This window comes from Vipera berus, assembly GCF_964194415.1.
Source record: "Vipera berus genome assembly, chromosome: 6".
Taxonomy (NCBI): Eukaryota; Metazoa; Chordata; class Lepidosauria; order Squamata; family Viperidae; genus Vipera; species Vipera berus.
In genome coordinates, this window is record NC_138208.1 from 33,753,453 (window position 1) to 33,767,563 (window position 14,111).

At 42.0% G+C, this 14,111-nt stretch overlaps 1 protein-coding gene across 2 annotated transcripts in view; it reads left to right on the forward strand.

The window, feature by feature from the left end:
• Positions 1-8,577, forward strand: part of IMMP2L (inner mitochondrial membrane peptidase subunit 2) — a 292,279-nt gene extending 283,702 nt beyond the window's left edge. For both annotated transcript variants that reach the window (XM_081331109.1, XM_081331110.1), the window contains one exon: positions 7,977-8,577. In XM_081331109.1, the coding sequence (XP_081187235.1) occupies positions 7,977-8,096 (120 nt within the window). In that variant the 3' untranslated portion in view covers positions 8,097-8,577. The remainder of the gene's footprint in view (positions 1-7,976) is intronic.
• Positions 8,578-14,111: the final 5,534 nt, after the last annotated feature.

Here is a 14,111-nt window from a genome sequence, read left to right on the forward strand (position 1 = left end):
TTTCACTTGTGGGGGTTTCCCAACCTCCCATTGCTGCAGAGGGCCAAAGCTGGGGTCCTCTCTCTCTATGGGTCTGGGGCTGGCAGGCAGTCTGGTCTGCAGACAGGATTTTCCACTCACCCAAATTCTCAGTGATAGATGGTCTGGCAGCTCTCCACCATTCTGCTTTTCGGGGCTCCAGCAGTACAATCTCAAGGCCTGTGTAGTCTCCACTGGAATGGTTCCAGCCTGACTACCAGTTGACCTCTGCTAACTGCTCAGATTCTGCCCCCAAATGGGAGTCCTGCAAAAAACTCATCTTCCCACAGCATGCTGTCTGTTAAATCCTGCTCTGCACTATCGGCAGCTGCCAAGTGTCTGTCTCCAAGCCAATTCTCTTTGTCCATGATAAACATTCTCCCCTGAATCTTTGCCAACTTCTCTCAAGCCCAGAGACAACAGCAGGTTGTTTGAAAGAATTTAGATTCTGGCATGATGTCATGGTTCCAATAAATGAGACAGTTCACACAAAATGGAGGTATTATTTATCTAAAAAGTCTTAATAATGAAACAAAACATCGGCACTCATGGAGGGATGCCAGAATCTGAAATCTCCTCCCCCCCAAACCCATTGTAACATATACAATTCCTGCCCTTACCTACATGTCATAAATCACATTATCCAGTTAGTTTTACATATGAAGTTTCACTTCCCATTATGTAGGCAGCTATTCTCAAAATAGCCGTTACATTTCCCTCCCTTCAAGGTTCAAAGTGAAGCAGTTTAAACAAAAGGCTGTCTCTTATATTGTCAGTGCAAAAACAGGTCAATGTTTGCAGCATTGACATTAGATTTCTCTGATTGACCGTTCCCTTGAGGATGATGACTAGATGTCAGTCCCTGAGTGGTCCCTAAAAAGGATAAAAATTCCTTGCAAAATGCCGATGTAAATTGCACTCCCCTATCAGATATGATGCATTGGGGTGCCCCATGCAATCTGTAAATATGCTGCACGAAAAGTTTGGCAAAGGCTTTTGCGGTGGGAATCTTTTGGCAAGGGATGAAGTGCACCTGTTTGGAAAACAAGTCCATGACCATCCAGATTACAGTATTCCCATTGCTTTCTGGTAAGTCCACTATGAAATCCATGGCTATTTCCCTCCAGGGGGCTGAGGGATTTGCCACTGTTTGTAACAGTCCAGGCAATTTCCCTTGCAACCTCTTTGCAGTTGCGCACGTTGGGCAGCTGGCCATGTAACTTTCTATGTCCTTTTTCATGGATGGCCACCAAAATTGCCTTTTAATTAAGTGTAGTGTTTTTACAAATCCAAAATGCTCTGCTGATTTGGTGTCATGGCAAAGGTGCATGAATGTGACCCTCTGGGTGGTTGATATGTATAACCTTTCCCCCACCCAAGGCAGCCCGTCCTTAATTGTGCACACATGTCTATTTTTCTGGAACCATTCATCTGTTTCCAACGTTTTCCGGAATTCAATTCCACTTCGGCTACCCAGCTGCGGTTTTAATTTAGCTTGGGCTTTGGTAGTTACTGGCGCTGCCAGTTCTGATTCCACCATAAGTGCTTTAGAATTGGTGACTCACAGGCTATTATATTGGAGCGTGCGAGATAGTGCATCTGCCAGAAAGTTCTTTCCCCCTGGCAAATGCTTGAGCATAAAGTGGAATTGGTGAAAATGTTGGGACCAGTGGGCTTGCTTGGGGTTGTGCTTCCTGGCTGTTTTCAAGGCTTCCAGATTTTTGTGGTCTGTCTCCTCCTGAAAGGGGATTTTATTCCCTTCAAGTAACTGTAATGACCAACGTATCCCGTATGCCTCTTTCTCCCACACAGGCCAGTGCTGTTCCGTTTTGGTGAGTTTCTTGGATGTATACGTGCAGGGTTGCAATACCCTTTCATCATTTTCTTGTAATAGTACAGCCCCCACTGCCATATCACTTGCATCCGCCTGTATTACAAAGGGCTTATGCATGTTTAGGTGCCTCAGTATTGGTTCTGCAGAAAAGGGTCTCTTTAATCTCTCAAATGCCGTTTGGCATTCCATTGTCCATTTTAGTGACTGGCTAGGTTTTACTGAGGATACTCCCTTCATTTTTAGTAAGTTCGTGAGGGGCAGGACTATCTAGGCAAATGAGGGGATAAATTGGTGATAAAAGTTTGCGAAGCCCAGGAAACTTTGCAGTTGCTTTCTTGTGTGAGGTGGTGGCCATTCTAATACTGCTCTGACCTTCTCTGGGTCCATTTCAATGCCCTGTGTGGATATGTAATAATCCAGGTAGTCTATTCTTTCCTGGTGGAATTTGCATTTTGATAATTTGACATATAGGTGGGCAGCTCGTAGTTTCTTTAAAACTGCTCTGACTAGGTTGACATGTTCCTCTTTTGATTCGGTGAAGATAAGGATGTCATCTAAATAAACCAGGACCCCCTTAAATAGGTGCTTCCTTGATTAAGTATAAATACCGCGGGGGCCCAGGTAGGGGTTTAGCTCTCTGGGGCCGCCTGAGCTGTAAGTTTGGGCGGCTGAAGGATTGAGCCCCCCCGAAGCCTGGGTTGCTCCGAGCTGCGCAGCGTCTCTGCTCCGTGAATTTTGGAGCGGAGCCAGGCGCTAGCAACCACCCCTGCCAGAAGGAAAGACTTTTTGAATAACAAGGTGCAGGCAGAGCGGTACAGGAGGTCAAGGTGAAGTGGACTTTTACTTTTACTCCCTGGCTCAATGGATTTTTTAGCTTTAAAGTGAAAGTACGCAATAAGTGAAAGTTGGGCAAGATGGCGGCTAAATCTTCCTCTAAAGTTCTTCGGAGTGCGGGAACTTCCCCGGTGCAACAGACATCGTTGCAAGCTTTGCTTCCTCCTGCACCTCCTGTGGCATTGACGCTTAAGGACTTACAAGATGCTTTTGCAAAGCAATCCCAGGTAATGTCAGAAATGATGGATGATAAGATGGTAAAGCTGGAGGAGAAACTGGAGACATTGGAGGAGAGGATGGAAGAGAAGTTTAGTGCAATGGAGGAGAGGATGGAAGAGAAGTTCAGTGCAATGAGGGTAGACATTTTGTCTACAATTGAAAGCGTGGCTGAATGTGTGCAACATTTGGATGAAAAAGTGGAGGATCTTAGTCAAAAGAACTCTATATTAGAAGTAAAGGTACTGGAGAATGAAAATTTAAGGGATAAAATGGACGGAGAATTGAGCCTTGTCCAGTACCATCAGATGCAGTATGCTATTAGAATCAGGGGCTTAAAAGAGAATCCTAAAGAAGACTTAAAGCAGCTGATTTCTGAGGCTTTGGAAGCAGTATTGGGCCAGCCAGCATCTGAAATAGAGGCAAGCATGGATAAAAATTTTCGTGTTAATTCATGGATTGCAAGGCAGAGGAAGCTACCTAGAGATGTGGTGGTCTATTTTACAAAGAGAGCAACTAGAGATGAAGTTATTCAAGCTGCTTATGATACTAAGGTTGTGGTTGCTGAGCAAGAAGTCCTGGTTCTAAAAGAGATTCCTCCAAAGATTTTAAGGAGAAGGAAAGATTTTGCATTTCTTGCACAGGAACTTAAGCAACGTGATATCAAGTTTAGATGGGAGATTCCAGTAGGATTGGTGGTGATGCACGAAGGTAAAAGATATCGTCTGGTTACCGTGGCTCAGGCGCGTGATTTCTACAGCAATGTTTTAAAAGCAACCCCTCTATCACTCTTGGAAGCTGCAAAGGGATCTGGAGAGGGAAAATCTCAAGATGCTGACAGACAGAGGAGAACGGTGCTGGAGGGGATCAAATTACAGTTTCATCGGCTGTTGCTGGAGAGCAGAGGTTGACGTGTGCCGCTTTAAGACGAGCAAGACAAGTACAAGAGCATGATCAGCAGAAGTTTATGGAACTTTCAAAGCGTACTTACAGTGAAGCTGTGGGAGGAGCGCGGCCCAAAGAAGTTGCAGGGGCCATTGAAGATGTGCTCCAAAAGCTTCGGGGCGCCAAACATGGCGACTAAATTTCTAACCTGGAATGTTAATGGATTAAACTCACCACAGAAAAGAAATAAAGTTTTTCAATATTTAAAGCAATTTAAGATTGATGTTATATGTTTGCAAGAAACGCATATTAGGGTTATGGACCAAAAGTATTTATCGAACTCAAGGTTGGGCACGCAATTTGTTGCCTCTGCGATGAATAAGAAAAATGGAGTGGTTGTCTACGTTAAAAGTACTCTAACAGCGGAACTAATTGAAGTAGATAAGCAAGGAAGATATGTTATGATAGATTTGCTGTTAGAAGGTAAAAAAACGCTTCTAGTTGGACTGTATGCTCCTAATCAACAACAAGCTGATTTTTTTAGTTTACTTCACACAAAGGTTACCCAATTGGATTACAAATCGTTTATTTTTATGGGGGACTGGAATGGTGTTTTGGACGTACAGATGGATAAGGCTGGTTCTTTTAAGCGTGTTCCGAGTCATGCCAGATTGCCTAAATCTTTTTTCGAAATGAAGGACGATTTGGAACTGCGAGATATTTGGCGTGACACTCATCTACATGAAAAGGATTATACTTTTTTTTCTGACAGACATCAATCTTTTTCCAGGATTGATTTTATTTTGCTGACTAATGATTTTTTTTCTAGGATTAAGAAGGTAAAGATCTGTGCAAGAACTATTTCTGACCATAGTCCAGTTTGGTTAGAGATCAATAAGGACAATAGGGATAGGCGCTCGTGGCGCGTAAATGAGAATTTGTTTAGAAATCAGAGAAATGTGGAAGAATGTAAACAGCAGATGAAGGATTTCTTTGAAATTAATATGAATAAGGATACCTCTATGGACATGGTTTGGGATGCTAGCAAGGCCTACATGAGAGGGGTGTTGAATAATGAATGTGTATGAATAATAAATGCAGTGTATGAATAATAAATGCAGACGTACTTTGGAAGTTAGAAGGAAAGAACTGGAGAATGAACTTAGGGAAAAAGAAAAGGCCCTAATCGTGAATCCATTGGATGTGAAGACTAAGGAGGTTATTAACCTATTAAGAGGACAATTTGATAAGTTGATGGCTGATCAAGTGGCAACCAATTTACGGCTTGCTAGGCATAATACTTTTTGCAATGCTAATAAGCCAGGTAGATGGCTAGCTTACAGACTAAGGAAAAAGCAAAGGGCTTCTAATATAGATAAAATTGAATATAAGGGAAAGGTTATGTTTCAACAGGATCTTATTAAGGAAGCTTTTGTGGATTTTTATTCTAAATTATATGCTAAGGAGAAGATTAATGAAAAAGACATTGATGTATATTTGGAGAATGCTAGCATCCCGGTTCTTACGCAAGCACAAAAGGAGGAGATTAATCAATTGATAACAGAAGAAGAAATTCTTATAGCAATTAAGGAATTGAAGGTGGATAAAGCGCCAGGTACGGATGGTTTGACTGCGGCTTATTACAAAAATTTACAACTGGAGTTGATAAAGCCGTTAAAGGAACTGTTCCAGACAATTCAGAGAGGGGGAAAGGTGCCTCCGTCTTGGAGAACTGCTTTTATCTCTTTGATTCCGAAGGAAGATCAAGATGCTACTCAAGTAAAAAACTATAGACCGATATCACTTTTAAATACTGATTACAAGATATTTGCTAAGGTGTTGGCTAACAGATTGATGAGGGTTCTGCAACAGGTGATTCATGGGGATCAAACTGGGTTTATTAGTGGTAGGCAAATGAAAAATAATGTGAGGCATATAGTTGATGTGATAGAGTTTTTGGAGAGGAACAACCAGATCCCTGCGGCGCTAATTTTTCTAGATGCTGAAAAAGCTTTTGATCAATTGAATTGGCAATTTTTGTTGAAAGTTCTAGATAAAATGAATTTTGGGGATAAATTTTTGCAACCAATTAGGGCATTATATCAAAAACAAACTGCCCGAATAATAGTTAACAATAGTTTGACTGAAGCATGTAATATTGAGAAGGGCACAAGGCAAGGGTGTCCGTTATCGCCTTTATTATTTGTGTTAACATTGGAGATATTATTGGTAAAAATACGGAATTTGGAAAGAATTAAGGGTATACAAATTAGAGATCAGGATTACAGATTGAGAGCGTTCGCAGATGATCTGGTTGTTACGGTGACCCAGCCGGAGAACTCTGTTGTGGACCTGATGGAGATAATAGCCATGGACTTCATTGTGGAATTGCCTGAGAGTGCCGGGAATACCATAATCTAGACTGTGGTTGACCTGTTTTTGAAACAAGTGCATTTTGTGGCATGCCTGAAAATCTCATCAGCCCGAACCTGAGCCAAGTTGTTTGTGCAGCATATATATAGACTGTATGGAGTCCCAAGGAGAATCATCTCTGACTGGGGGGTGCAGTTTACTGCAAAGCTCACAGTGGTTTAGTTCTGGGTTTCATCTGAGTACTAATGAATCAGCAAAGAGAGCTAACTCAGTGATAGAGCAATACATGCATTGCTATATGAACTATCAACAGACCATATGGCATAGCACCCACAGATAGTCATTATGTTGCAAAATCAGTTCCTTGTTCTTTCTTGCTGACCAGCAATTTCCACATAACCCATGTACATCTGAAACCTTTATCCATCTGTTACTTTCAGTTCCTCTTTCCCCATGGTTACAATACTCATATTCCAAATATACACAGAACTACCTACTTTGCAATTTCATATTGCACAAAGCTCAGCGGATTACAAAAATAATACATCCATATTGTGAAAGACTGTAGCCAAGAAATTAAAAGACGCTTGCTCCTGGGGAAGAAAGCCATGGCAAATCTAGACAGCACACTAAAAAGCAGAGACATCACCCTGTCAACAAAAGTGCGTATAGTCAAGGCTATGGTCTTCCCAGTTGCAATGTATGGCAGTGAAAGCTGGACCATAAGAAAGGCTGAGCACCAAAGAATTGAAGCCTTTGAACTATGGTGCTGGAGAAGACTCCTGCGAGTCCCTTGGACTGCAAGGCGATCAAACTGGTCAGTCCTAGAGGAGATCAACCCTGACTGCTCCTTAGAAGGCCAGATCCTGAAGCTAAAACTCAAATACTTTGGCCACCTAATGAGAAGGAAGGACTCACTGGAGAAGAGCCTAATGCTGGGAAAGATTGAGGGCAATAGAAGAAGGGGACGACAGAGAATGAGGTGGCTGGATGGAGTCACTGAAGCAGTGGGCGTGGGCTTAAATGGACTCCAGAAGATGGTAGAGGACAGGAAGGCCTGGAGGAACATTGTCCATAGGGTCGCGATGGGTCGGACACGACTTTGCAACTAACAACAACAACAATTGTGAAAGAATATAGAGTTTGAGTTAAAGCTTTGTTTTAATTCACTACTGTGGGGCCTATCTCAAGTTTGCTCCAGCCTCATCTTATTATATGAGGAAGGGGCTATGTGTTCATCTCCCACAATATCAAGGATTGAACTTCTGAACTTTCAACAAACATACTCTGATTCAGAGGCCCTGCCTACATTTTTCTGTAAGTGGTGATTTTGTGCCAATTAATGTGGCTTGCCAAAATTTAAGCTAGTGCCATAAAAAGATGTGATGATTATTCCATTTGCTGGAGTCATGGAGATCCTGAGGAATGGCTTCAAAATTTAGGAAAAAGTAATCCCATGTATGTATTTTTTGCCTCACTAAACTCTTTTCAGCTAAAAACAATATGACAGCAAAGCCAGTGAAATAAGTCATCATCATTTATGATTCCATTTAACTGGCTAATTTATATGGACCAAATTAACAAATGTTTACATGGTTTGGTGTTTTTTCCATTTAACTTTATCATTATAATTTTTCAACATCAGTCCTATTACAGAAATATTACCATATTTTAGACTTAGAAAAACCTCAGCTCATAGTACAGGATTTAGCAAATCCTCTTTCAACAAGAGTTATAAAATGCCATATGTACTCACCTCTTTTAGCCATTTCTTGTCAGGCTATATTACACCTGTGCTTTCATCACTTTTTTTCAGATCTCTCTTGGCCTTCTACATGCTTGTGCTACTCGTATACTTTGGCCTCCAGAGCGTTGGCAGAAGTTACATCCCAAGCTTTTTCCAGAACGCCAGCCTCTCCAGCGTGACCAGGAATGACTAGTTTGGATCTGTTAGAAAACTTATAATTGAGTTTGGTATGACTGTATGAAATGCCTGGTGGTGACACTCTTCTGAATAAAAGGTTGGTGCAAATGAGATACCTCATTGCTTCTAAATCAATTCCATCTTGATTTTAACATTTCAACCATCCCAAAATTCTACAGAACTTGAACACTTTAGTCTAGTATCTTAAGTTTATAAACATAAAAGAGTTTTGTTTCACTTTTTTTCTATTCCAAGTTTCAGGGTTTGTTTTTATTTTACTATTTGTTTTTTCACAGTTTACTAGATGGTACTACTAGATGGTAAAATGTGAGATCAGCATGTAATTCATCATTATTTTAAATGTAATACTTTATGTATTTGAATATTTTTGACAGAACTGCCTGGCTTGGCTTGTGGGGGGGTGCTCACAGGCATCCTTTCATAAAAAAGAAGAAGGGGGAGAAGGAAGAAAGATGAAAAGATGAAAAGGCAATAAAGCTTTGTATGTACATAATAGGAAATTGGGAGGGGAGGGATGACAGGTGAGAAGGACCAGAGCAGCCAGATCCTGTTTGTACCAGCATCCTATGGCCAGGCATCCTGGGAAATGTGGATTACTCCCAAACATCTCAGAGTTCTCAAAACATCTTGGTGAGCTCTGGTTGGCTGGAAATGGTCATGGGAGGAGGGATGGGCTGGGGGCAAATCTATACCTTATTTTGTATCCAGTGAGTGTGGATATCAGAGCTGGCTTGACTTTGCTGCAATCATCATTCTTAGTTAAAGAACCTTTTGCTTTAACAAAATTGAGTCAAAGGATTTTTTTCCTAAGGGGTCAGATTGGGGTGAGTCTAACATTAAGCCAGCTCTGCAGTTGTAGTCAACCTGGAGAGGAAACTGCTTCTACCATGGGAACTATGCAAAAGATATTGCCTCAAGGGAGAGACTAGGAAGAGATCGAGGCCTGGGGGGTGGGGAGGGGCAGCATTGTCAAAATCCCCTCCTGAAGGGGTGGATCTATCCAGATAGCTGTGAGAAGATAACCCACAAAGACCCCAATGGTCCCTCATGGTTGGGAAGAAGGAAGAATGGGAAGAGAAACCCATGGGAGTGATATTCACCCATGGGGGCCAAGGGAGCTGCCAGCCAGAGACCCAAGTAGAGCTGGAGGAACTGGAGGAAGAATCAAGCACAGGTGAGTCAGAGCAAGAAGACTGAATGCTGGAGCAAGCCATAAAGTTCCTGAGGGGTTTTTTTTTTTGTAGTCTCAAAGCTTGAGAAACCCTAGCCTAGGAAGCATATCCCACTGACCAACTCCAGCTATGACAAGCAAGGGGGCAACCACACTGGCAGCAGGAGCAACGAGCAACTCAGCAACCACAACCACCCCAGTGGCTGGTCCCACAGACCAGCCTACACTGGCTGCAGAAGCAGTGCCATCATGGCGGAGAGGATGCAAGACACCAGCCCTGTGAACAAAGTTCAATGGAGACCCCATGCAATTGGGGCACTTCCTGGCCCAAGAATGCAAGAATATGGTCCAGAAATACATGCAAGAATATGGTCCAGAAATAGCCATCGAAGGGGCTAAGATGTGGTGTGGCCATAGCATTAGGGAGGGCCACAGCTGAGTGGATGGTCACCCTCCACAATGATGATGTCCCAGAGCTGAGAAACTTCAACCACTTCATGGCTACACTTTGGAAGCACTTCAAAGAAACTAGCCGATTGCAAAGCCAGAGATTGCATAAAAACCATCAGCCAAGGGTGCAGGGTGGATGGCCGAGTACACCCAGGAGTTTTCCAATCTGGCCTGCTGATTGATTGACTGGCCAGAAGACCTCTTGATCAGATGCTTTCGAGATGGGCTAAGTGATTAGGTCTACAACACCTGCATTTCCGGAGGTGCCCCTCCTTACCTCCATGGCTGGTATGTCCTAGCAGAGGAAGTGGAATTTGACCTGGCTCAATCAAAATACTGGGCAAACTGTAGATGGTGAAGTTAACCCCACCCCCCAAAAAGAAAGATGCCACAAAACTGGCACCATGTGAGCAGAGCCCACATCGCCAACCTGCTGGCTGCTTCAGGTGTGGTAAGGAGCAGCACCAAGCCACCAACTGCCAAGCTGCATGCCCAACCCAGAAGGCAACTCAGGGACCTGTCCCAAAACAGCAAAACCATAACAGCGAGCCCATGAAACTGCCCCTGAAGGGAGTGGAAGTCATAGAGTTCACCCCATCCCTCAAAGAGGATAGGAAAACTCTGACTGAGCCAGTAGCCAGTCTGGTGGAATGAGAGTCAGACCACGACAGTGATCCCTTGGTAAGTCACCTGGTCAACCCAGTGACAATCCCCCATAGAACTGGTGGTTCAGGGCGGAGCCAGCTGTCAGAGCGGGCAGCTGTGTGAATGGATTTCTCTGTCACACACAACCTCTCACCCAGTGTTTGCGAGGGCTTTTCGGAGCCCTAGGAGGTCCTGTAGGGACAGCCGAAGTTGCAGGCGTCCCGGAGAACCTACATGTGCGGCGGCTTGTGTCGGAGATCCAGAGAAAACCTGATGCGAGCAAACTGGGGAGAAGGAGGCCAGTAATGGCCGACAAGAAGACCTGACAGAGGGACGGAGCTAGCACTGACTTAGCGGTACAACGGTAGAATGGAGCTGACGGAAAGTATATCCAAATATTTATATCTGAAAATATTAGGAATCGCTTGGGAAAGAGGCACTGGCTTGAAGTGGGTACCTTACGGAGAGGGAACAAGCGGCGAGAGAAGCGCTGAGAGAAGGCGTTAGGCGAAAGTGACAAGAAGAGGAAGCCAGGAAGTTATGAGACTGTAAACTAGCTGTGGAAACTGCTGTAAACTGTAAACTAGCTGTGAAAACAGACGAAATGACAGAAAAGCAACAGGGCAAAGATAACCTTTGGAGTCTCGGAGACTGAGCCTTTGAAAAACCGGGCGTGGAAAGTGAATTGTTTGGACTGTCTTGATAAATTTTGAACTTTTGAAACTTTGCTCTACTTGCCACAGGTGGTTAACGGACTTAAGATGGAGTAAGTGACATAGCAATTTAGGAACTGAAGTCTGGATAGTGGGACATCTACTGGTCTTTGGTTGCAGAGAAAGACATAAAAGGTGCTAATCTCGGAGCCGGAAATTAAATAGGAACGTGATTTTGAACATATCTAGATAAATATATTATATAATCTGTTTAGTTGGTAATAAATATCTGGCTGTAATTGTTATATATAACCCTTTGTTATATAGTTAAAGGTTTATATAAGGTTAAAGGAACTAAATATTTGTAAAGCGCGTTTGTGACTAAGCAATCTGGTTAAATATGACAAGCATTCCAAATCTAAGACTAGGCAAGAAGGCGACAACACAGGGGCAAGGGATGTGTTCAAGCCCTTCTAGTCAGAAGTCCATAGAGGACATGTTGCAAAGGGAAAGATCAAATTCAAATTCTTTTAAAGATTTACATGCTCTCTTACAAAATATGCATGAGGCAAAAACCATGAGGAGATGAAGAAAGAGATAGGTCAAATAAGAAGTGACACTGGTGAACTTAAGGGGAAAATTCAAGCGATAGATGATAAATTTGAAGGGATTCAACAACAAATAATTAAAAATGAACAAAGGTTACAAGATATGGAAGCTAGAATGGAAAAAGAGGAGAAGAAAGTAGAGGATTTAAATGAAACACTACTTCAGGCAAATAAGGAGTTAGAGACAACAGTTATTTTCCTGGAAGCGGAAAAGGCTGCTCACTACTTACGTTTCCAAAATGTTCAAGAAAAAAGAGGGGAAGATCTGCTGGATATAATGGCAGAATTAATGGCAAAGGCACTTGGTTTACGGAAGGAGGAAATGTTGGTGGAAATTGACGAAACATACAGGGTTCAAACTAATTATGCGAGGAGACACAACCTCCTTAAAGAAGTACATGTAAGACTGGTTAAAAAATCGATCCGGGATGAACCTCTACATAGATCAAGAGAGGAGCCATTAGAATTTTGAGGACAACAAATAACTATTCTTAAACAGATGCCTAGAAGGATGAGGGATTTGAGACGTGGCTATCAATTTTTAACATCGAAATTGATTACTGACAATGTGAACTTTAGATGGCTAACTCCAGAAGGTATTTTAGTTACATGGCAGGATAGAAGGTACAGATTGGATTCGATAGGGAAGGCAGAAGATTTCTATAAACTCCACTTTAACAACCAAGATGAAGTAGAAGTAGAAGATCAAGACGGAAGGGAGGTAAGAGAAAGAGACACAAGACGGATAGCTATGGAAGGGAAAGCTTTAGGAGTAGAGGATAGAAGGAATAAACCTGGAGAGTCCACAGAGTCACATGGATCTAGAGATAAAGATGCGAGAGTACCCCGGACAACGAGATCTACAAAAACTAGAAATAAGTAAAATAAAGGGAGAAGAGTGTAGAATTTTGTCTTTAAATATCAACGGATTAAACTTGCCAATGAAAAGACGAAAATTGTTTAATAAGCTCATTAGTCAACAACTAGATATCGTTGCAGTCCAGGAAGTCCATATAAAGGAACAACAAAAACATTTGCTAGCCCAACCAAAACTAGGGAATCTATTCGTTTCATTAGACCAACAAAAGAAAAAGAGAGGGGTGGCACTATATGTGAATCAGAAATTGGCAGCCAAACAAATCTATAATGACAAAGAGGGTAGAATATTGATAGTTGAGGTTGAAATAACAACAACAACTTTATTGATTAGCCCTTGGGCCATATCAAAGTACAAAGTTCCAGCAACAAACTGTCACCAAAACTAGATAAAAGCAATCCGAAATGGAATTTGATAAAATACAGTTTAAAATGGAATTAAAATACAATTTAAGTTAAAATAGTAATAAAATGCAAATTTAAGATATAGATAAAATATGGAAACATTATATTTCGGAGTCGCCCTTACAATCTACCCCAATCAGTCCCACATATGCAGATCTTAACTGGATCATTTTGTTCAAATACTGTGCTACGTTGGATGTTATTTTCAAGTTCTGGCCGGACATAAGGTAAGTTATTTTGATATGGGGATCCCAATGGGTCATTCGTTTGGTATATAGACCAAGATACCTGTCTCTCACCCTCTTATACAAACAACAGTCAAATAGGATGTGAGCCAGGTCCTCTACCTCTGCCGCTCCGCAAATGCAGAGACGCTCATTGTACGGTATAGCATGAAATCTCCCATATCTGACCATTGTATCAAGCTGTTCGAATCTCGCTCTCGTAAATATCTCCCTAAGATGTTTTGGGAGTTGTAACTTCAAATAACTGTCCACTTAAAAAGTACATTTGTATTTACTCAGCCATTTCAAGTTACCCACCTTACTAAGGATAGCTATATCAGTTTGTGCTTCTATATCCTTAATTCTTTGGGCAACTCTTTTTTTAGATTGTTCTCCTGTTACACAAGAAACAGGAAGGCCACAGTTTCTTACAAAATTTGTTAGTTTGGTGATCCAGGAGATTTGTGATTGCAGTTTTATTTGCTCTAGTAGGCATAATTTGGGGAGTCTATCAGTCTCCATTTCATTAACTTTGCACCAGTAGTTATAAGCTCTAATTTTAGATAATGCCTGAATTGTATGAATTCCCAATTCAGCTCTAACTGCTGCAGCAGATGTTCTTGGATCTACACCCAAAATGCATCTCAGATGCTGGGACTGTGTTCGTTCTAAAGCTGTGGTTGAATAAAGACCCCAAATTTCTGCTCCATACAAGAGCATTGTCGTAACCTTAGCCTTATAAACTTTGAGTAGTGGAGCTAGGGACCCTGGGTAACTATGGTTCTTTAGTTTGAGCAATAAATTCAAACGGGCTTTTGCTCTAAATGTACTTCGTTGATGATGGCAGGCCCAAGATCCAGTCTTGGAAAAAGTTACTCCCAAATATACAAAGGTATTAACCTGTTCAATTGGTTCACCGTCTAATTGCCACTTATGTCTCTGATGGTTTCTTCCAAACACCATTATTTTCGATT